General features: G+C 42.8%; 1 protein-coding gene and 1 pseudogene across 14 annotated transcripts in view; both read right to left on the bottom strand.

Moving 5' to 3' along the window:
* Ogdh (oxoglutarate dehydrogenase) overlaps nt 1-24,780 on the bottom strand; it is an 82,516-nt gene that overhangs the window by 27,754 nt on the left and 29,982 nt on the right. For 4 of the 14 annotated variants that reach the window (XM_015991833.3, XM_076545902.1, XM_076545903.1 and 1 more), the window contains exons 4-5: nt 23,020-23,110; nt 4,807-4,922 (exon numbers count right to left, since the gene is read on the bottom strand). In XM_015991833.3, the coding sequence (XP_015847319.1) occupies nt 4,807-4,922; nt 23,020-23,110 (207 nt within the window). Of the gene's footprint in view, nt 1-4,806; nt 4,923-13,505; nt 13,551-22,795; nt 23,111-24,780 lie in introns of all 14 variants that reach the window. The other 10 variants (XM_006973002.4, XM_006973003.4, XM_076545900.1 and 7 more) reach the window with 4 other exon arrangements.
* Nucleotides 18,142-19,307, bottom strand: LOC143267562 (protein SGT1 homolog pseudogene; annotated as a pseudogene).

The raw sequence follows: 24,780 nt of genomic DNA, 5'->3' as shown, positions 1-24,780 counted from the left end.
AGTGCAGAAATCAAGCAGGTATCAGTCTTGCCATCTTCCTGCCTTGGCCTCTCTAATGTTAGGATTACCAGCTTATAAATTCCACACTTAGCTTCTGAGGGCCTTCTAACTCAGCCATGTAACACTTTCTTGGTTACAGGTTAGGGTACACTGAGAACCTGAGGGGCAAGGGGCCAAGCAGGCTAATGAACAACCTGTTCATTATCTTCATGGTAAGTAGCAGAGACCATGCCAGCTTTTGGACTGGACCCCTTTCTAAGAAAAGCAGGCTGTCCTACCAGTGGGCTCACCATCCACAAGAATAAAAGCTGATGAGCTTGTGGCTGCTTATAGACTTAAAACTTTTAACTTCAACCTTCTAGTGACTGATTCCTTTGGAAACTTAAGGACTGAAGACCACGGCAACATAGGAAATAGGGCAGGACTTTTTTTTTTGAGAAAAGGTCTTTGTACAGCTCTGGCTGTCCTGGAACTTATGAACTTGGCTTTGAAGTCCAAGATCCACTTGCCTCTGCCTCCCAAATGCTTGAATTAAAGGTGTGTGTCACCAAAACTGGGTAAAAGAATGAGTCTTGAATAGACCTGACAAGCCTTGAAACAAGTCTGGGAAAGGAATGTGTTTCAACCCTGCAAAGGTGGAGACCAGCAAGATGGCTGGCTCTTGGGGAAAGAAAATTAAGGGCAGAGAAACAGCCTATAACTGGAGGGGTTCTTGTAAATTTACCTCAAGGATGCCCAGCTCTAGTATTCTTTTTTTTTTTTTTTTAAGTAATTTATTTAATTTTATTTCACATGTACTGGTATTTTTGCCTGCATTTATGTCTGTGTGAGACAGACATAATCTGTGTCAGAACCCCTGGAACTGAAGTTCCAGATAGCTGTGACCTGCCAGCTGGGTCCTCTGGAAGTGCAACCAGTGCTCTTAACCGCTGAGCTATCTCTCCAGCCCTCAACTCCAGCATTCTTACACAGACTCATGGTCCTTGCTGAGCCTTTACCATTTATACCACTGTCCTGGAGGCCCAGAACGCAGGTGTAAAGTAAACCAGGGAGCATCACTGGATAGCAGAGGCAACAGGGTGTCTGGTGCTGCCAACTTTAGAGACCCACGCACCCAGCTGTCTTCAAATAGCCAGAGGCATGAGCCCTAGTGACTTCTTTCTGTGCCTCCTTCTGGTTTAGACAATGAGCCCAGTGGCATTGGCAGGGACAAGCTTGTTGGATTTGTGGTCAGGTGCCTGTTCTTTGTACAGTGGGGTCAAAGCAGGCTTTGATGGAACTTATAAAGTAAGGTTGCCCACAATATACTAGAGCCTTTCTAGCCAAAAGAAAAATCATATCGCTGGGAAAACCTTTGAAATTGAAGATGTTTTGATTAATTCACACCATGTTTTTTCTTTTCTTTTTTTTGATACAGGGTCTTACTATGTAGTTTTGGCACTTGCTATGTAGACCAGGCTGGCCTCCAACTCAGAGATCCTCCTGCTTCTACCTCCTGAGTGCTGGGTTTTATCATCTAAGATGATAAATCTTGGAACTTCTAAATTAGATTAACCTATCCATAACTTCACCACTTTTTACCAGTCCATTGTCATGTCTCATGTTTGCAGATCTGCGAGGAATCTGGTGACCAGCAGAACAAGGTGTGCTTCTGCCCCAGAGAAGCTATTAGCACCAAGTGTCACAGAGGCCGTCTTCCTAGCACAACCAACAACTGGTTCCTTGTCTACTAATTATTCTGGGCGGTCTGCTGACGGGGTGGTGCTAGGGAAGGAAAGCTTCCTTCCCTTGCTCACTGCTGCACTGAGGCCTGCACAGGAGTCCACTGTCCAGGTCCCTCCTTTATGCCTTGAAGCCCAACAGGCAGAATTTCTATTTTTGAACTAAAAACACAGAGGAAACTACTCAGTTAAAGCCTCTAGCAATCAAATTTCTCCCTAATTTGTCAGCATTACCTTAGCAATTAATTCAGAGATGCAGTTCAGATCTGGACAGTAGACAATGGTTTTGTTTTTGTTTCTTCCCTTTGCCCTTGGCTCAGATCTCAGGAGAACTGAATTTGTTCTGGGGAGTTGTGTGAGTTTTGAGATCTCGTAGCTTCCTGCTCTAATGAAACTAGTTTAAGGGGGTTGAGACATTATCTCCACTAATTTCTTTCAAGAGCTACCAGATGGTCACTGTGACATGTAGCCTATGGCTGGCCTCAACTAGAGAACAGGGAGGCAGCCCTTGGTATGCTCTGGGCTGTTCACTCTTCACCTGTTCAGTCTCAGGGCTTCTCAGGACTGAGAACCACATGGGAAATAAACCAGGAGAGACATGAGCTGCTCTCTCATTCCCACAGAGGTGGGAAGGAAGGTGCTGAAGGGCCTGGGAGAGATGGGAACAGATCATTTGGCTTATATGGGGTGGTGCGCATACTCAGAGTTCTCCCCAAGACTCCTAGAAGTGAAGCAGGTTCTTGGTATAAATGGCTTTCATCTGATTGCTATTCTGACAGCACCAGATCAGTGAGAGATAAAGGTTGGGATACACAGAAAAGCTAAGTCATTGGGACACAGGCCTCTTGGAGGAGGAATGGCTTATACAGGGCATTATCTGTTTGGTTTAGATGATAAACTTCCATGTCATCAAGAGCCAGTAGAAACTCATGAGACCACCACCACCACCAAAATACAAACAAACCAGAAGCTAAGCCAGGAGGTGGTGGCACACACCTTTGATCCCAGCACTTGGCAGGCAGAGGCAGGTGGATCTCTGTGAGTTCAAGGCCAGCCTGGTCTACAGAGCTAGTTCCAGGACAGCCAGGGCTATTATACAGAGAAACCCTATCTTGGGGGGAGGGAGGACAAAACAAAACACAGAAATACATGAGACCCTAGAAAGTCTAAGCCATAACTGCTGTCCTCAGAGCAATCCCAACTTAGAATATAGATATGCAATAAACCCCTCACTATTATACTGGTGGACTTGCTTCATTTATATGTGATGTGTATATATGTTAACAAATACACGTTTAGGAAACTTTAGTTAAGTTAAATTTTCCTAGCAGAAATAGATGAGATGAATTTTCCTATTTTATTTGACCCAATATATTAAACATATCATTTCAAAGTTAAAGTTATTCAGGCATTTTGCCCATTTTAACTGTTCAATAGTTCTGTAGACCAGGCTGGTCTCAAACTCAGATCTACCTGCCTCTGCTTCCTGGGTGCTGGGATCAAAGGTGTGTGCCACCCCCACCTGGCTTCAAGGCTCAATAGTTAACAGGTGGCTCCCATGCTGAAAAAGGCAGGATCAGACAACATAACCAGTGTGGTGACAATGATGCACAGGGGGACCCAGAGTGCATTCACACTGGATTAATCCTGAGCATTTCCTCAAGCTGACCATTCCTTCTCAACCATTCCTTCCTGATATTGTGATAAGCAGTTTCCACTCCTCACTCTCCCAGCAGCCTATGAGGAAGGAGGGCAGCTCCCAGATGCTTCCAATAAACACAGGAAGTGTCCCATCTGACACTCAAATATTTTCTACCATTCATGTGCTAAGTGTGGACTTGGAACATGTAAAAGATGAGCTCACTGGAACAAACACTAATCACCAGGTGTGAGGTGTTGGGAAAGGTTCTGACTTAGGTGGCCCAGGCCAACTCTAATGTCCAACCACAGCAGGAGCCCCTCAGGGATCCCTGATGGCGACTACGCTTCAGCCTGGGTTTGTGAAAAAGACCTGATGCTACTGATGGGTTCTGAATACCATGGGCAGCACTAAGTAAAAGCAAAAGCTAATAGTGGATCAGGGCTCCTCAGCAAATACTTCCTTCTGCAACAGGCACCACAGTTACCCTTATATACAAAACAGAGAGAGGCAAGGACTTGCCTAAGAGAGATGGTCAACACACAGGCAGCCTGACACCAGAGCCAGGATCTCAGCTGCTGTTTATAGCATACATAGAGGAGTCCCCTAAATACCAGCAAAGTATAGAAAGGAAGAAAAAATAAGAGAGGGATGGGAGAAATGGAATTGAGGGAGAAGGTTGAACAGGAGCAGCCACCTTGTAGTGCACTCTGCAGCTCCAGCCTGTACACAGGTCAAGGGAATCTTCCAGGGAGACAACCCATACCTGAAATAAAATCTAGAGGGATCTTGGGGTTGGGGATTTAGCTCAGTGGTAGAGTGCTTGCCCAGCAAGCACAAGGCCCTGGGTTTGGTCCTCAGCTCCAGGGGAAAAAAGAAAAAAAATCTAGAGAGATTTTCGAACAGCTCTAGCTGTCCTGGAACTTGCTTTGTAGACCAGGCTGGCCTCGAACTCAAAGAGATCCATCTGCCTCTGCCTCACCACCACCACCACCACCACCACCACCACCATCCAGCTTTTTTTTTTAAACCAAAATTTCCCCTCTTTATGACTAATCAAAAAATAGGTTTCTAGCTATAAAACAAAAAGGTCATCTTTCTTTTTCTTCCTTCCTTCCTTTCTTCCTTCCTTCCTTCCTTCCTTCCTTCCTTCCTTCCTTCCTTCCTTCCTTCCTTCCTTCCTTCCTTCCTTCCTTCCTTCCTTCCTTCCTTTTTTTCCCTGAGACAGGGTTTCTCTGTGTAGCTTTGCACCTTTCCTGGAATTCACTCTGTAGCCCAGGCTGGCCTCAAACTCACAGAGATCCACTTGCCTCTGCCTCCCAAGTGCCCGGATTAAAGGCGTGCGCCACCACTGCCCATATCTTTCCATTTTTAAAAACACAGGACCAAACCCAAACAAATAGCCTGGTCTCAAGTTTGTTAGATTTTCCTAAAAACCATTCTTACCTCCAGCCGACGGATAATCTCCCGAAGAGGAAGTGCGGACTCCTGTCCCCCGATGAAAGTGGTGGTGGGCAAGTGGAAGACCTTGTCAAGGTCAGACTCATCTAGGCCATAGAACCCTACAGACGATGAAGGACAAGGCACAGCCATGCAGGGATCACAGTTTACAGGAAGGGAAGAGAAGGGATGCCCCGAAGAGCAAAAAAAGAAAAAGATATCACATACCCCTGATATATATATGTATATAAAAGCAAGTAATATTTACCATCAAAACCAGAAATTTTAACAATAACTAGGCAGTAAAATTATTAATACATAAACCAGAGTAAAGCTATTATGCACATATTAGTCCAGTGTTTGGTAATTATTTACAATTAGAGTTAAATATATTTGAAGGTTCCAAGATAAAAGCCAATTTTTGGAGGTGGAAAGAGCCATAAGAAATCAATCAAAAAGTAATTAAAAAGTTGAGTGAATTAAAGTAGGAAATGAGAAACTGATAGAGAACACCAGACCATATATGAACCATTTAACAGGAATATGAGTATATATTACAAAGTGAGTGACAGAGAGCTGGGGTCTACAAAGTGAGGGAGAAATAGTCACCAGGAACCAAGCAGATTGTGGGAGAACTGTCCTTCAGGGTACACTTAAAGTAGCAAAGGAAGGGTAACTAGCCCTTATCCTTGGATCAGGGCAAGCTTCTTTTCCTGGAACACCCAAAATGCTAGATATTCTAGGTGTATTCTGCAGTGCTAGTCAATTACAGGTCTAATCCTCACTTTTCCTATCCACGTTCCCCGAAGTACGCACTACAGGGAAGACTCATCTTCTGAAAGCATGCTTCAAACAGGTAAGAACAACAGGAGATTCTTCAGCATCCTGCTTGTTTCAACCTGAAATCATTAAAGGAGTAAACTCCCATTGACACCATTGGTTTGTTTTCCAGTTTGGCACTAACTCTGAAATAATTATCAATTCAAGAAGGGTAAAGAGCACAGTATAAGAGTCACCAGTACTTGAAGATCTGGTGCCAGCACTTTCTCAGGCTCCAGAAATGAAGTGAACCATTGGACAATCAGTAGAGCTCTGACATCTGACTGTTTCCTGCCTGGATTAAGTATAAATAAGGGCTGCTGTGCAACACATGAATCAGGGAACTACACTAAGGCACAGAACTTGCAAACACAGGCATGGGCACAAATCTCCAGGGTGATTTTTTTGTTCTGTTCCCTGACAGAGTTCCTATTTAACTCTGAACTGGCCTGGAACTTGATAGGTATCTTTCTGCCTGTCTTCTGAGTAGTGAAATTATGGGTGTGCACTAGCCTGCCTGGTTCTCAGGAAAATTTGGAAAAACACCTTTTCAATCTTTAACATCAGTGCAGACCCAGGTGGCCCAGGAATCTCCTCATTCTTATTGAAACTAGGTTGGGGAATTAGATCCTCCCTCTCTTTTTTTTATTTTGAGACAGGGTCTCTACAAAGTTCAGGCTGTCCTTGAATTCAGAGATCCACCTACCTCTGCCTCCTGAATACTGGGGTTAAAGACTTGCACCACCATACCCGGCTGGTGAATTACATCCTTAAGTCTTTTTTTTTATTATTTTTTTATTTTTTTTTTTGATTTTTCGAGACAGGGTTTCTCTGTGTAGCTTTGTGCCTTTCCTGGATCTCGCTCTGTAGACCAGGCTGGCCTCAAACTCACAAAGACCCACCTGCCTCTGCTTCCCAAGTGCTGGGATTAAAGGCGTGCGCCACCACCGCCCGGCTACATCCTTAAGTCTTAAAAAGTAATTTATATTTTTTTCTAAGACCTTTTAGTTTTATTAAAACAAAAACAAAATGAAAACCAAAATGGAACAAAACCCCAAATAAAAAACTCCCAAACCTAGAGGAAGATGACGGTAAATGTAGAAGTGGTTCAAGCCTATTCACTTGTTTTTTTCCTATTGTTTTATCATAAAGGAGCAGCAGTTATGGGCTTATAGGAAGGACATGGCTCTTGCCTTTTGTAACCAAGCTTGTTCCATGGTGTTTATTAAAGAAAACAGGAAATGTTTTCTATAGTTGTGTTTTTAAAACAGACCAAACTAGCCTTGATCCAGCAATTCTCCAGTACCAGCCTCCTAAATGCTCTGATTACAGGTATGCAATGCTGTGCTTGGTTTAACAAAATGATTTTTGAGAAACTTTTCTAGGTTTACAAAACTTAGCCCAGGCTAGGTGTGATTATTGTAATCCAGCACTTGGAAGTGAAGGCAGGAGGATCTCTTGATCAGTCTTGGATACAGGAAGATCGTATCTCAAAACAAAACAACAACTACCACCAAATAAAACAAAACAACAGAAATCTCAGGTAAAAGGGAAGATCAGAGGACCACAGTGTCCAAAGAGTACACTGTTCAGTTCAGAGAGCAGCTCTTCGGACTGGAACGTTAACAAGTCAAGTACACACCGCAGATGAGAACTGCACTGCCACACTACCAGCATGAAGTGGTAAAGGAGGCATGCACTGTGTGATGGCTCTGTAGGTGCAACACTCAGTTGTACTGCACAGTTCCTGCACTGCACTCATCAGCCTCACAAGTGCTGGGCTCACTTCTAGATCTTCAGGTGCTTGAGAAATGAAACCCACAGACATAAGCTCTGGGCAGGTGGAAAATCACTCTTTTCTGTTTCTTTACTAATTCCAACTAAGAACTCTAGATTTTCTATGTAGAAAAAAGGGCAAGACAACCCTGTTGAACGGCCAAAAGAAGGCAGACAAAGCCAACAAACAAAGCCAGGGAAGCCCCTGGGTTCTCTTTTGCTGCCACATCCCAGACACGGAGGAGAGAATCAGCAGCAAAGAAATCTCAAGAAGTGCAAACAACAAAGCCCGCAAATGCTGTCCCAAGTGACACTCAGGAGGGGCAGCTTCCGACATGACCAGAGACTTGGAGACAATCCTGCTGTGCTGCGCCTCCCCACTGCCTCTCACCAACTTGTTACATGCCTCAGCACCCAAACTGAGCTTTCAGGAAAACCTGCGTGAGACTAAGACTGCCTCCCTTCTGAGAGATAAATAGGAAGAAGGTAATGCCCCTGACAGAAGCAGTGTCCAGAGGAGGTCTGTTATGACAGATTTATAGAAGATCCCCAAACTTTGCATAATACCAAAATGTCTTTGTTTCCATTAAAAACATTTCAAAACACACAGCAGAGCTGGTGAGATGGTCAATGGGTAAAAGAGTTTGGCACCAGGCCTGATGAACTGAATTGATCCCCAGGTCCCACGTAGTGGAGAGAACTGAATCCCTCAAGTTGTCTTCAGATCACCACAGCACCCACACACTTAACAGAGCATGGTGGTTGGCAGGGCAGTGCATTCCAGCACTTGGGAGGTTGAGTAGGAGGATCAAGGGGTTAAGGTCAGCCTCAGGTACACAATGAATTTAAGGTCAGCCTGGGCTATATGAAAACATACAAATAACAAACACTATCACCATTCCTCCACTATATAAAAATAGAAACAGAACTTTTTTAAAGTAGGCATAAAAATCTCTAGCACAACAGGAAATAAAAGCAATGAAATGAAATGAAATAGGAATAGTTGCCAGATGTGGAGGCACATGCCTTCAATTCTACACTGGGAGGCAAACAGAAGGATATCTGTGAGTTTGGTGTAAGCCTGGTCTATGTAGTGAGATCCTATCTCAAAAGAAGCAAGAATATTTCAGGATAAATGTGAAACAATAACAGCTATCAGAGACATAGGTGTTAGTTACTTGAGTCAAATAAAGCCATCACAAAACCATTTTAATGAGTAATTACAAATATTATAATGACAAAAAGGTTGAGTTACAAATTGAAATTGTTAGCAAAAACTAAAAACATAGAAAACACCAGATGGAGGGGCCGGTGCGATGGCTCAGCAGGTGGAGTCTGCCACCAAAGCCAGAGAGCACACGGTAGAAGGAGAACCTGCTCCTACAAACTGTCACACATGTACACATACACACAAAAATAAGTTAGTAAATATATTTTTTAAAAAGGAAAAAAACCCAAAAATTCACTAGACAGGCTCAAAGGCACAATGGAAGGAAGAGAGAAACCTAGTGGATCTGAAGATGGAAGAACAGAAGCTTACCCTTTGGATGAAAGTGAACATTAAAAAGCACTGAGTATATGTGATATAATTAAAGATTTCACATTCATGTGCAAATTCCTGAAGAGTGTACCTGAAAAGGTACTTAGAAAATGGCTGGGAACTTCCTAAATACAACAGAAGACTTAAACTCCCAGATTCAAGAAGCTGATTGACTCCAAAGAATACGGCAGAGCTGTCAAAGGAGACAGTTTTCTACTCCACTTCAACTGGTGAAATGATGACGTAGCAGTCTGATAAGTTATGTCTACATGATGTAACACCGTGAACAACTAAAGAGCCACATAAACAGGAACATGGTCAAGATGGGATTTTAAAGTCAGAGTAATACGGTCCAGGGGCTGGAAAGATGGCTCAGTGGGTGAAGGGGCCTGCCACACAGGCTGGCCGACTGCCCGGGCTTAACTTCTGGAACTCAAGTAAAGGGGGAAGGAGAGAACTAATTCTACAAGTTGTCTTCTGACCTCCACGTCTGCATCATGGCTTGCCCATGTCCCCTCTCCTGCCCCTATAGTGCGTTTTTCTAAAGGTCCATAGATGAACAGAAAGTAAAAGCCATTTTTTAAAACTGTTCTAGCAAGAATAAAGATATTCTACAGTGATGACTGTAACCCTCCCTGTGGCTTATACCAAATAAATTGCAATTTCCCAGCTTAAGCCTGGTGCCAGCCAGAGGGGTAACTTGTCTCCTGGAAAGAGATTCCACACAGTGCTGACAACCTGTTAGACAACTAGAACTGAAATGATAATGGGTAGAGACCAGACCTTGACCAGGATGGCTGAGTTATGGACACCTCTTGCCCTCTTAATTAAACTTAAACTTCATGCCAGGATCCTGAAGATGGTCTTGGGAGGGTCACTATAAATGTTAAATAAAAAGAATTGGCAGAGTAGATTTGTAAAAAACAAACTCCACAGAAAAACTAGGACCTAAGCACATAATTTTGTTGGTTTCTTTCTTTCTTTTTTTTTTCTTTTGGGTTTCTCTGTGTAGTCTTGCTGTCCTGGAACAGCTTTGTAGGCCAGGCTGGCCTTGAACTCATAGAAATCCACTTGCCTTTGCCTCCCGAGTGCTGGGATTAAAGTTATGCATAACCACACTGAGCATGATTATTTATAAGAACCTTACTTATTATTTTTTTTTTAAGAACCTTACTTATAATACTATGACATGGACAGATGGAAAGTATAAATACAGAAAAAACATTATATAAACATCAAGCCAATCAAAATAGGGACTATTAAATGTATCAGTATAAAGTAGACTTCAGAGTAAAACATTAGTAGAGGCACAGAAAGATTCTAAATTATAACAAAAGAGGCAATAGACTGAGAAGACAGCAATTCTAAATGTACAAGCAGCATATTTTATATCTATATAATATATATAAATTTTTCTATCATATGAAATTTTTTTTTTTTTTTTTTTTTTTTTTTTTTTTTTTTTGGTTTTTCGAGACAGGGTTTCTCTGTGTAGCTTTGCGCCTTTCCTGGAGCTCACTTGGTAGCCCAGGCTGGCCTCGAACTCACAGAGATCCGCCTGCCTCTGCCTCCCGAGTGCTGGGATTAAAGGCGTGCGCCACCAACGCCCGGCGAAATTTTTATAACATATAAAAAGCTTGTATTCCCAACAGTGAGAATAAGGCAGGTGGATTGCTGCAAGTTTTGAGACTGGCCTAGGTTATATAGTGAATTCAAAGCCAACCTGGGCTATCTGTGAGACCATTTCTCAACAAAACACAACACAACAAAACAAAAAATGAGCTACAAATTATTGAACCAAGAATTAACAAGAGGCGCAAAGGAGAAGTGGACAAATTTATACAGGCAATTGAAGATTTCAATGCCCTTCTCTCAAGGGTATTAAACATGAGGGAACTGTTAAAGATTTAGGAGAATCATCAAACAAGATCTGACAGTTTCGAGCACCCCACCTAACAACAAGCAATACTCTTCAAAAGACTACCACGGTCCACATGTCAAGAAAGATGACTAACTAGGCCATTAAAAACTAACAGAATATGTAGAAGGATCACGATCATAACAGAATCAAATTAGAAACCAGTAACACTTGGATACTCTAAATAAACCAAAGGTATTAAAAATAAAACACAAAGTATGGTGGGGGAGGCAATGAATTTATCAAAACTTGTGGGAAATCTAAAGGAGCCCTAAGAGAGAAGCTTACAGTAGGAAAATGTAAACATCAGAAAATAAGGAAAGTCTTTAATCAATCATCTAAGTTCCTAACCTGGCCCCAGGACCAGAAGAGGGAAAACAAAACAAAACAAAAACAAAACAAAACAAAACAAAACAAGCACATGTAAAAAACTCCAAGAGTAGAAATCAATGTTCAAAACAACAGTGAACCAGGGAAAACCAAGAGCTGTTTCTCTGAAAAGAGCAGTACACTGACAATCCCCTGTAAAACAAAGACAACACAATTTACCAATGTCAGGAATGAAACACATGAAACACGATGTCACTACTGATCAAGATATCAAAAGATAAAAAAGGGAATATCACAAAACTCTGTAGATACTTTACAACTTAGAAGAAATGAACCATGGAGGAACACTTCTCAATTTCCCTGTAAGTTTAACCTAATTCCTAACAAAATGTTGATAAGGTTTTATATAGGCAGAAACATTTATTCTAAAACTGTCATAACAATTGTGAAAATAAAGTTTAATAGCCACAATAATCTAGATGTGATATTGGTGGAAGGGTACACACAACTAAAGGAAAACTGAAAATCCAAAGTAGATCTGCACAAATAAGACCCAATGATTTTTTGAAAAATGCATTATATGTAGTTATTTGTGTATATGAGACACACATGCTTCAAGGCATGCATGTGGGATCAAAGGTTCAGGAATGAAACTCAGGTTTGTCAGGCTTGGAAGCAAGTGCCAGATCCTATTTTCATTTTATTTTATTTTATTTTTTTTTTTGGGGGGGGGGGGGGGATGGGGGTGAGGGTGACAGGGTTTCTCTGTGTAACAGCCCTAGCTATCCTGGAACTCGCTTTGTAAACCAGGCTGGCCTGGAACTTAAGAGATCCACCTGCCTCTGTCTCCTAAGCTAGAATCAAAGGTGTGCGCCACCACACCCAGCTTTTAAGCCTACTTATTTTTGAGAAAAATGCAAAAATCTCACTGAAGGAGAGACTTTCCAGCTAACAATGAGAAACAATTAGAGACTATGGGCAAAATAAGTATTTAAATAAACCTCAATTTAGATGTTGATTTTGACATTATACATAAATAAATTAAAAATGGACTCTAGACTTATTCAAAATTATAAAGTCTTTATAGCCCTGGTGGCCTCAAACTCAAACCACACTCCTGCCTTGCCTCCAAAAGGGTGGGATTATAGGTATAGTAGTTTACTATGTCTATCAAAACATACAGGGAGAACCTCTGGGATCTGAGGCTAGGCCAAGTTAAAACTGACAATGAAAGCACAGTCTGATGAAAACACTGATGAACTGTACATCACAAAATTAAAACGTTTGTGAATCCTTTAGAACAACTGCGTCTCCATGCCATGGGATACTACTCAGCTGAAAAACACTAAACAACCTGAGAGGATCTCTACATAACTAAGCTGAAGGAAAAAAATCCCCATCTCAAACATTACATATGTGGTTCCATTTTTACAGCATGCATATAATGACAACATTACAGAAATGGAGAAGACAAGAGTAGCTGCCAGGGTTTAAGCATGGTAGCAGGGTGAGACGGGAAGGATTCTGAGTCTTGACCCTGGTGTGATATGTGCTATAATCACAATTGTACCACTGGATATACCAGCTAAATGGTTGTGAAAGTCATTAATTCTTACAACTGCACAAGTCTACACTTGCTTCAAAATGCAAAATTTAATATCTCACAGAGACTATGAATAAGACAGAGGAAAAGAAAAATGTCTAAGAGAAGCCTGCCCGAAGGGAAAGAAATTGGCCAGGAAAGTGAGGGGCAGGTAGAGAAGACAGCAGCAGATGGCCCCAGCACCTCAACTCTGGATTCCTCAAGGGCGTTCTACCCAGAAACAAGTCTCACAGAGCTCCTGGAAAGCTTCGATTAATACTTCAGTTGGCTTTTAAACAGAGAATGGTCTAGAAACCTTGTTCAAAATGGCCAGGAAGCAGAATCCAAAGGAATCCAGAGTCTAGGACAAACAGAACACAGAGGATAGGACAAGCCACCATGCAGAGCTAATGTGGCCTCAGGCCCCCGCTGACTCCTGCAGGAGCTGAAGGGAACAGTACTGAAGAGGGAAGTTCACAGCAAAGCGATGAGAAAGCACGTGTCGGATGAAATGCTCTGCAGGACACACGAACAGGAACAAGCCCACACCAGGGCCACAGCTCTACTTGTTGGGTAATAATTAAGTGAAAGAGAAATGTATTTTAAAACAATTCACAAACTTGAAAACACTGATACATGTCGTGTCAACTTTCCCCAAGTCACATGCTAGGAAAAGTTGCACATCCTACTCAAATGAAGTCCTCAACTCCAGAAAGGTGAAAGGCTCATTATTTTCATACCTCCTACTGTTAGCATTCCAAGTCGTTCCTTGAAAACTGCAAGATCTGAGAGGCAGAGTAGGGTAGCATGGGTGAGCGCAGAAGGAAAAAGACAGGTGAGAGTTAGTTTAAAACCTCAACACCAAAATCCTATACCATCACCACAGAAACAGGTAACACAGACGGAGGGATGGACAGACAGATGGATGGACATGGACACACGAGCGCACACACAACATACTCACACACATACACACACACAAAAGGAGACAAGTTGGGTTTTGTGGTCAGGGGTTCAATCGCTGAGAGCTGTTCTGGTAAATGTGGGACCTGTTCATAGAAGAGCTGGGTAAGGCGCATCCAAAGGCAGGAAGGCCACTCCCCTGACACCAAGAAGCCACCAGGCAGCATCACTTGATCCCACTGCTCTAACCTAGCCTCCAGAAGCCACTGACACAGTGCTCACCTGGGAAGTTACACATATTTTTAGACTGCTATGTGATGGAAGACAGAGGAAAAGAAGGTGAAAAGACCTAATATGTAAAGCAGCCATCTTTCAGAACTGGATTCTAAAGTATAGAAGGATCTTTAGACTTCTTGTAGAAGATGGCAGAGCTCGAACAGAAGAACTCAACAGCCAAAAACCCCTAAGAACCCTAACCACACACAGCTAAGCACACCTTACACTGCCTTCTACCTGTGAGTTTTCAGGCATTTCTACTCCAATTTCCCTGGCCACTAGTGAATCTCAAAACATTTAACCAGATACACAGAACTCTTCTTCCCCAGAGCCAATCATTTGACTGGTCAGGGTGTGCAGATAACAGGCTGCCAAGTGCTTCCCTTCAAGTGGAGGGTTCACAGGGAACAGGCAGTCTCATTATGACTCCTACAGTGTGCAAACACAAGGCAAAGCTCTACCTTCTTCTCCTAGGGGCATCCATCTAAGACCTGAGTACCCCGTGGCTCCTTAAGACAACAAAATATCTAAGCTCTGCACAAAAGCAGCAATGTTCTGCTTAAGGCTAGGGTGAAGATTTTAATTTTTCTCCTTGGATCTCTAGAATCAAGACATACCAGATCAAGCAACCATTAGTGATCCTGCAGAACTCAGAAACAGGGAAGGGCCTCAAAGGGAACTGAAATTGCTCATTCTTGTTTTTTTTTTTTTTTTCTTTTAAAAATCTGAACACACGGACAGTGGTGGCACACACCTTTAATCCCAGCACTCGGGAGGCAGAGGCAGGAAGATCTCTGTGAGTTTGAGGACAGCCTGGTCTAACAAGTGAGTTCCAGGACAGCCAGGGCTGTTACACAGAGAAACCCTGTCTCTAAAAATCAACACGCCACCCTCAAGAAAACAAATGTGAACATAGCATGGAATAGCTTTGCCATCTGGGCACTGGGTATGTAGACACAACCAAAAAGAGTGCAAGAGAGCCTCTGTGCTGTCATTTATAGAAAGCACAACTTTCTCCAGTACTTTGGAGTCTTTTCAGCAATTACTTTTAGAGTGTAGGAATGTTGCTATGAGTAGACAAAAGCTGATAGGGATTCAGCTGCAGCATTTCTTTTCTATTTATTTATATTTTTTAATGTGCATTAGTGTTTTGCCATGGGTGTCAGGTCCCCTGGAACTGGAGTTAGATAGTTATGAGCTGCCATGTGGGTGCTAGGAACTGAACACGGGTCCTCTGGAAGAGCAGTCAGTGCTCTTAACTGCTGAGCCATCTCTCCAGTCCCTCAAATTTGTATTTATTTTATATGTATGGGTGTTTTGCCCACATGTATGTGGACTGTGTGTGTGTGCAGTGTCCTCAGAAGCCAGAAGACAGCATTGGATCCCCTGGGACTAGAGTTACAGAGGACTGGGATGTGAACTGCTTTATGGGTACTGGGAACTGAACTTGGGTCCTCTGGAAGAGCAACTAATGATCTTAACCACTGAGCCATCTCTCCGGCCCCTGGCTACGGCACTTCTAAAAGCACAGGATACACATGGGGTAAGTGTGATGGATCTACCAGTTCTTGGGCATATACAAAGAATCCCTGTTAAACACCTAGTGGCTTCCTGTCCGGGCCTCAATGCCCTTTGAATATAGCTTCAGGGAGACCTGCTTGTAGTCACCTAAGGAAGCCTGTTACTACTTTCCAGCTCTCTGAGGCACTCAGAGAAGATAATGTCTGCTAAACAAACTGCTCTTACTCTAAAATTGACTAAAAGGGTTGGGGATTTAGCTCAGTGATAGATCTTGGGTTTGATCCTCAGCTCCCCCCCCCCAAAAAAAAGTAACTAAAAAGCAATTCTAGAGTTAAATGGTGTGCATACACACATAACCCTAGCCATCTGAAAGGATAAAGTAGGAGGCTCACTTGAGCACATGGTTTTGAGACTAACCTGGGCAACAAGAATGACTGGAGCTCAAAAAACACACAAACAAACAAAAACCTAAACAAAGCTGGTGGTACACCTTTAATCCCAGCACTCGGGAGGCAGAGCCAGGCGGATCTCTGTGAGTTCGAGGCCAGCCTGGTCTACAGAGTGAGTTCCAGGAAAGGTGCAAAGCTACACAGAGTGACACCCTGTCTTGGAAAACCAAAACCAAACCAAACCAAACCAAAGCAAAAAACCCTAAACCACCAAACAAATTCATACTCAGCTTTCAGCTCATTCTTCACAATGCACCAAGAAAGTCAGAAAAATGTACAGGAACGCTGACATACTGTGCCTAATGCCACAAAGGCAAAGGCAAATTCATTTAAGTGGCTGAAATTCTGACCTAATTTTGGACTTATAAGTTGACTTTTAAAATAAATATAAGTTCATATCCTAATATTATTAAGGATTCACAAACACTAAAGAGGCATGTGTGAGAATTTTCATCTTTTCCTTACATTTGTTTACAGAATGATAATCTGAATTCCTTAGTTATACTTAAATCTCACATTAGGAAAAATAATTATTTTGTCACTGTTAGAAGTTACTGTGGAATATGTAACAGACGTCACAGATGATGGCAATTTTAGGCAGGAATTGAGTTTGAGTGTTATACTTGAAAGAAAAAATTGAGGACAAGAGTTAATGGGAACAAGATGTCAACTCTCCAAAGGGGCAAGAAGAAATGACTAGCATAGAATGTAAACACTGAGACGACAGGTGTCACACTGCAGTTAGCTCTACAAAGTGATCTGGTTCTGTTAAGCCGTGTATCTCCAAAAGATGACAATGATGGAGGCTGGCTGTCTAGACCTGTCCACTCTTAACAACTCTGGCATTTTGCAATCCACACTAGTTTCTGTCTCAGCACCTACTACGCCTTCTTTAAGGTCATTTAGGAAAAGCCTCCTTAAGCATCCTCCTGCCAAAGGACAGCGAGATGCCTGACTCTCACTACCACGGCATCAGAAATACACAGAGCAAACCATGGTGATGGGTGATAGGAAATGTGTCCACAAGGAAGTACGGTCTACAGTACAACCTAGTACAAGTTAAAATGGCCCTCCAAGGCTTACTTGGAACATGACCCCAACTAAGTACTTTATGGAAAAAGGTATCCCTGTTCCAGACATTGTAAGGACAATCATGGAATATAACCCATAACCAACTGAGCAACTGCTCTAAAACTGATCTTTAAATTTTTAATGAAAAGCCTGTAGTCCTAGTTATTCAAGAGGCTGAGGCAATAGGGTCCTCTGAGCCCAGCCTAGGTGAGGGAGAGGGGAAAGAAGTGGAAAGCAGAGACAGGAGGGAGAGAGATACCAGGTGCAGTGGCTCACAAATGTAAGGCAGAACTCCAGAGACAGAAAGATCACTGCAGTTAAGTTCAAAGCCACACTGGCTTACAGAGAGAGCTTGCAATATAGGTTATGTTCCTTAGGCACAGCTTAATTCTGAAAACAATCTTAGGTGATACCATCATGTCTGCCTTAAAGAGGAGGTGACTGAGACATAGAAAGGTCAAGCCTCCAGCCAAAGGTCATCCAGTCAGGGTTATAAAGGTTGTCCAATAAGATGATGCTGGACCTTGCGTACTGTCTAACTCGTGTCAGGCCTGTGTACATCAGGGTGGTTGTTCAAACTACTTTCCCTACAGTTTCAAACATCTAACAAGCTGATACCTTCTTTCCCTACAGGTATCTTTACGTCACACTATTTAAAATTCACAGCATCAGGGATGGATGAAGCTAAATGGTACAGTATTTGCCTAGCTTACTAGAAGTCCTGAGTTTGATGGGGTGAGGGTTAAGGGGGAAGCTAACCATGGTAGCGAAGGGCTTTATTAATCAATACTTGGAAAACCCAGGCAGGAAAATCTTAAGTTCCAGACCAGCCAGGGCTACAAAGAGAATTAAAAACCTGCTTAGGGCTTTATAATTTTTCTGATTAAAATAAAAAAAAAAATTAACATGATCAAGTGGCACATCTTTGTAATCCTAGAACCTGGGAGGTGGAAACAGGAAAATCAGGAGTTCAAAGCCAACCTTGGTTACAGAGCAAGTTCTAGGCCAGCCTGGGTGGCATGAGATGCTATCTTAAAAAACAAAAAACAAAAAACCACAGCATCAAACTGCGCTTTTCTCTCATCCCTGACTTAGTGCATCCACATGCTCCTGGTCACAAGTTGTCAGAGGATTTCAGTGAGCTCTGAGCCACTTATTTTATTTTTTATTGTGATAGCAAACTGATTTATTTAGTACTGCTTCCATTCCATATCACCAGGAGGGTTGATTTCAACTTTTCTTTTACCTACATTAGACCAGTTGGTATTCAAGACTGTACCACCAGACACCATAAATGATGTTCATGGCCCGTTTCACTTCATCGGAACCATCTGAGTAGATCTGCTGAAATAACTTGTTTAAAGCTGTGTCACCCTCCAGCTTCTCATTCTTCTCTTCTTCTTTGATCTCACCAACCAGCTTAACCCAGTTCCTGGTATAATGAGATGAAGATGGGTAGAGGTTCTTCACATCTGCTGTGAACTGTTTTGGTGTGGTCTCATCTCCTTGCCTCTAGCTCTTCCCATCTCACAGCCACTGGCTTTTTCATTTTAATTTCAATCTTTGTTGAAAGTACTTTAAACGTGCTCTGCTCCAGCACTACAGGGTGAAGCAACCTCAGCTTCAAATTGTAATCTTCTCCAGAAAGGAGTTTCACCAAAGCAGACAACTCTTTTTCTGAAAATTCCACATTTACATCACTCTTCTGAATATTCTTGATCATAAGTGTAATGATTACTTGAGATTCCGTTTGATACTAGTCATACTTGATTTTTGACTGAGTTCTCTGAGATGCAGACACTTCAGATTCTGATCTATTCTGAGTCTCCTGGCACCTTTTAATCCAGATTGCAAAGTTTGCATCTGCACTATCTAATTTCTTCTGCAAAAGTGTCTAAAGCAGAAGCATAGTCTTTTTCATGGTATTCACACATCCCTTTCCTCAGGAAAGCAGTAGGATTATTTGGATTGAGTTCAAGAGACTTCTTTACATCAGCAATACCATCGCGATATTTCCCAAGAAGAATGTGACAATAAGCTCTCTGACAGTAATACTGTGTATCATCTGGATCCTGTTCCAAAGCCTTAGTCAGCTCCTCTAACGCCGCCTGGGGGTCCGTCGATCAGAGCATCTGAGAAGCTCTGGAAACACCGCTGGGACATTGCAGGTCCTGCTGCAGCTGCTGCCATCCCTAAGAGCCACTATGGCTTCGGCCTGAGTGTTTTCTACCTTGGTTACCCCTGAGACACTTCTATGCACTTGAGCTTTATGATTTATGAAGTCCTCAACTGTGATTCTCACAGAAGTACAGAAACCCTGAGGACACACGCAAAGTGGATATGAGGTAAGGCCCAGGAGGGAAGATGGAGGCAGAGCAGACTGGTGCAGTATGGACTCAGGGGCTGGCTTTGCTGGAATTCCTTAAGGATTTTTACCCTTCAGAGACTGCTAGGCTGGGATCCATCCCTACAGCTTGCCCTGACTTACACATTCTGAGGGGAACAGAAGATAGCTTGAAGGTCCCCAGTTATTCTAATGTGCAGACTGAGAGAGGTACATGTTAATGCAGATTCCAGTGGTATAGAAAAAGGCCAGTTTTTTTCTCATCTGCTTCTCTCTAGTACAAAGGTCTTATCACAAATGGAAAACTAGCATTTTGTGGTCTCTAGCTTGACTGATGTAGGAGGTGGTCCTGAGAAGAAGAGGTTCCTAGAAGGTCTCTGCTCACAAAGGGAGTAAGAAGTCCATAGTCAGGGGTTTACCCTGACCCAGGCACATGGAGGAGACCCTACAGGTCCAGGAGGTTTTGGAGTATTCACGGAACTGACATGATACAAACAGGAAGGAAAGGCTGGGAGATAGTGAGCAAGAGTTTTCACACTAAAGGATGACATGGACGGAAGGAAGCACTAAGACCACCCAGGAATTGTGCAAAGAGACCGCAGCTTATGTCAAAGGTCTTACCACTGAATCTGGGAGCAAGGCTGAACTCACACCCAAGTCTACAATCAGAATCTGGTCCTATTTGGTCAGAGTCAGGGAGTTTCTCCACACTTTCCTCCTGTGTTATTTTTTTTTTTTTTTTTTTTGGTTTTTTCGAGACAGAGTTTCTCTGTGTAGCTTTGCGCCTTTCCTGGAGCTCACTTGGTAGCCCAGGCTGGCCTCGAACTCACAAAGATCCGCCTGGCTCCTCCTGTGTTATTTTATATCCATGTTTTTGTTAATGGTTCTTGCCCCATAATGTTCTCCTCAAGTAAGGCCACAGTAAGAAGACTCAAGTGGGTCCAAAACCTAGTCTTCCTATTACAACTGACCATAAATTCCTTGATCTACCCTCTGATAATAGTTAAGGCCTCATTTCAGAAGGGTCCTGCCCTATGCCCAAGAGGAAGGAATGCTGAGAAATAGGTAAGTATTACATCATACCCTTGGTATTCAACTGCATTTTAGCATGACTGTCCTTGCTATGATCACACCTGCACAAAACAGTCTCCAGAGAAGCCCATGAGGACAGTGTTCTCCAGACTATGTACTGCAAAACATATGGTAGCTGTTCAAAAACTTGTCTACATGCCAAGATGGTGTGCACTCCAACTCCATGGAACAGAGCATCTGAGGCACTTCCAGACTAGCCCTCAGCTTCTGTTCATCTGACTGATTATTTACATTCTTAAAACAGCCTTTATAATAAGGTGGTAAATATATGCAAGTGTTTTTCTGGGTTCTGTAAGCTTTTTGAACATCCTGTTATAGGGGCACGTACCTTTAACCCAGTACTTGGAAGGCAGAGACAGGTGGATCTCTCTGAGTTTGAGGTCAGCCTGGTCTACATAGTGAGACTCTGCCTTAAAAAAAAAAAAGCCATTTGAACAAAGTCTGATGGAGGAGGTCTTGGGAAGGGAGGCTCCATCCTGGATCTGATTCCATCTCCAGGTAGACAGAAGCTTTGTTGTCTTTTATATTTATTTGTGTGTCTGTCTGTCTGTCTGGATGCATGTACATGCCACAGTGAGAGTGAGCAGGTTAGAGGACTACTTCAGGAGTCCATTCTTTTTCCACCATGTGGGTTCCAGGGACCAAACTCAGGCTGTCAGGCTTGGCACCAAGCACCTTTACCTGCTGAACCATCTAGCCAGCCTCACAATTTCTTCCCTAATGCAGGCCATAGAAGCGAGAATTCCTCTCACCCAACACGGATCAGAAAACCCCAATCTTTTCCAGATTTTCTATTCTGGAGTTCACCACAAACAAATTCTTTTCATGGAACCATCTATCAGAACTGAATTAAATAAGAAGAAACCCAGTTGGTATTGATTGCTTACTTGCTGGTGGGGAGAAGTCTGTCTACACCTTTCAGTTTTTGTTTTTGTTTTCGTGTGTGTGTGTGTGTGTGTGTGTGTGTGTGTGTGTGTGTGCATGTACATGTGCACACACACACTCAAAGAGACCAGAGGAGGGCATTGGGTATTATCTCTGCCTTATTTCCTTGAGACAGGGTCTTTCACTCAACCTGAAGCTAGGCTAACAACGAAGTCCCAGTGATCTTCCCGTCTCCACCCTCTACAATGCTGGAGTTACAGGCTCACGTGGCCATGGGGTTTTTACATGGGCACCTGGGATCTGAACTCAGGGCTTCATGCTTGTACAGCAAGTGCTCTTACCCCGAGTGATATGCCTGCCCACAGAGTGGGGAGTACCCACTTAGACCTTTTGAGGTCACACAAGTTTTTGTGTCGATAAACAAGAAAAAGGTTTGTTTTTCTACACATTTCCTAAATCTGCTAAAGGACATAAAAATGGAGGAAATCCTGTAATATCTCAGCATGTTCTTGAGAACTAAAGAACAATTTATAAACTGCCAACACCAATTCAACATCAATAATGTCCGATGTCTAACTGTATGTAAGCTGATTAATACCCAAATCCTTGGTTACAACTCAGCAATACCTGTAAGACCACAGGGTATATGCAGAGCCCCAGAGACTATTCCTCAAAGTGCCTTCAAGGACACTAATTTCATCTTCTCCCCAAGAGTATTAGCAAGTAGGTGATCATTGATTTCATTAGCATGCAAGGTGCCTGCTGTGAACACTCTGGTCATGTCATAATTAGTCACATCATCATTCCTTTAGTACAGGTTAGCAGCACGGTGACATAAGCAGATTAACTCTGGAAGCAGCTGCAGTGAGCACCGCAATGCCCATTCGCCTCACAAGGAGGACCAGGTCCAGGCTCGCTCATCTTCTGGCAACAGTGACAAAACCCCAATTGTTCTCCGCACATGCACCTCCCAAAGGCCCTGACCTCCTGACGCTGTAGGGAATGCCTTCCAAAGTTTCCTTGGTGTGATCACCAGCATGTATAAATCAGGAAACCCAAACTGCACACCTTGCTCTGGAATTCGTTCCTTAGGGATATGAACATCCTCCAGCCCAAGCAGGCCCCACCATATTCCGGAACGGACAGCCATGACAACAGCAGCCTTGCAAGGCTGATCAGTGGCCTTACGAAAGGCAGTGTTGTGCAGGATATGGAAAGCTGGAGCCAGAAGAGCTATTCTCTGAAGCAATGTCACAGACCCTTCCTTCGAAGTTTTATTTTCCAGATTGGGACTTGAATCATCTGACTGAAAATTAAGGTAAAAATAATACCCTTAAAATACACTAAGGCTACATGACTGCTCCATTTCAAGTGATCAGCACGAAGGAAACTTAAGAGCCTTTCCCTCCTGTCTGGATATCTGGCTAGCACAGGCTGTGCACAGCGAGAGGAGCTCAAGCAGCGCAGCCGACTGCTCGCAGACCCTCACCAAGTTTGTCTGTGGATGAGATAATGTCAGCGGGCACGGAGGAGTCCAGATCAGCATCCAAAATCCCCAGGGGGTCCAGCTGTGCTACATGGTGCCCTCGTATCTATGAGTGGGCCAACAATGAGAGGGGAGGACACACACAAAAGGACAGGAGAAAAAAAAGAGGGAAGGGGCAAAAAAAAGTAAAATTACATTAAAATTAGCATTTACATATTAATTCTCACCCACGTTTGAAGAAACAGTTACCGGAGCATCATCAAAATTTACACAACTAATTCCGAGAGGATCAAGTTTTGCAATGTGGTGACCCCTGACCTGGAATAATAACACAAGCAAGTCATTAAGCAGATCCAGTAAGCTGCAGGAAGGGGTAAAAGAGTTATACTTCATACAAATCTTTCTCAGAAAGGAACATAGCTCAGTGAACCCATAAATCAGAATTAGTTCTTAAAAAACAGTATAAAACAGTTTATTTTAAAATGCATTACTGTGAGCTGGGCCTGGTAGCACAGACCTATAATTTAAGCTACTTACAAGATTGAAGCACAGAATTAAAAATTCAAGACTTGCCTGGACAACTTAGTGAGATCCTGGCTCAACATAAGAGAGCTAAGGACATATACAGCTCATGGTAGAGCACTTGTTTAGCAAAACTCAAGGCCATAGGTTCAACTTCCAGTAAAGCACACACACAAAAACAATAAAAAAACCCAAACAACCCAAAACATTATTGCATATAATAAATACCCTTTTACGAGAATAAAAAAAGGAATGTATTTCTCAAGTTATAATAAACTTGGCTATTTAACAATGAACTGTATCTTGGGGATCCTCACAGTTTTTCTAGATGAATGGAAATGATATATGCTGGGAGAACTGTTACTCTAGTGTAAAGACAATTATTTCCCTGCGGAAGAAAACACAGGCTTAGGTGTTGGCTGTGACTGAAAGGGTATAAACAAGGTGCTATCTTATTAAGGGAAGGTTTGCTTTTCTTATATGTCCAAGTGTGTGGAGGACTAAGGGCTCTGGCTCTGATGCTGCAGACTAGGTCACACACAGAACACAATCTTCCACTACTACCTTGGTTTAAGGCACCTGATCAAACTATTTAAAAAAACAGAAGAGAGGGCTAGAGAGGTGGCTCAGCACTTAAAGAGCACTGGTCTTCCAGAGGCCCCAGGTTCCATTCCCAGCATCTACATGGAGGGTAACAAACATCTGTAACTCTAGTTCCAGAGGATCCAATGCCCTCTTCTGACCTCCATGGGCACCAGGTACATGTGTGGTTCACATACATACAGGCAAATTAACCATTAACACAAAATAATACAAAATTAAAAATAGGAGGCTGGGGTAGAGCTCAGTGGTAGAGCACTACGAACCACTTGTGTACCCATGGGCTGCATCCAATCTCCAGCCCCATCAAAACAAAGGAGAGGAGAGGATGGGGAAATCCCATTTAAAATTTTTTTAAAAATATATTTATTTTTGAGACAGGGTATACTACTATGTAGCCCCTATTGGCCTGGAACTTGTTATGCAGACCAGGGTGGCCAAAAAAATCTCAGAGACCCACCTGCCTCTGCCTCCTAGTGCTGTAACTAAACATGTGTGCCATCACACTCAGAAAATTCCTTTAAGTTTAAGTGTTTTTTTGTTTTTGTTTTTGTTTTTTAGTTAGGAATGTTTCTGTCACAGTTCTTGCTAGCAATTTGAGAAGAACAGCAGATGGTGAGAAGTCACCAGAAACTAGATTAAAATGTTACTGGAGCCAACATCTAAATGCTGTATGGTCAGGGCTATAGCATTTATAGCATTCTGTCCATCTCCTTCCCATGTTAGCACACATGTCCCAAGAAGAAGTTCTTCTTGAAGAGTATGGCAGGAAAAAGACTGAGGACCCAGGACCTTCCTGTACAACCACCACCAGGAAACTGAAGCATGAGGCAGAAACCAGAGCTCAGGGCAAGCTCCTAGATGCT

Source organism: Peromyscus maniculatus, chromosome 10 (assembly GCF_049852395.1).
Source record: "Peromyscus maniculatus bairdii isolate BWxNUB_F1_BW_parent chromosome 10, HU_Pman_BW_mat_3.1, whole genome shotgun sequence".
In the NCBI taxonomy this organism is placed as follows: Eukaryota; Metazoa; Chordata; class Mammalia; order Rodentia; family Cricetidae; genus Peromyscus; species Peromyscus maniculatus.
The sequence above is the reverse complement of the archived record's forward strand: the minus strand, read 5'-3'. Positions and strand labels throughout refer to the sequence as shown.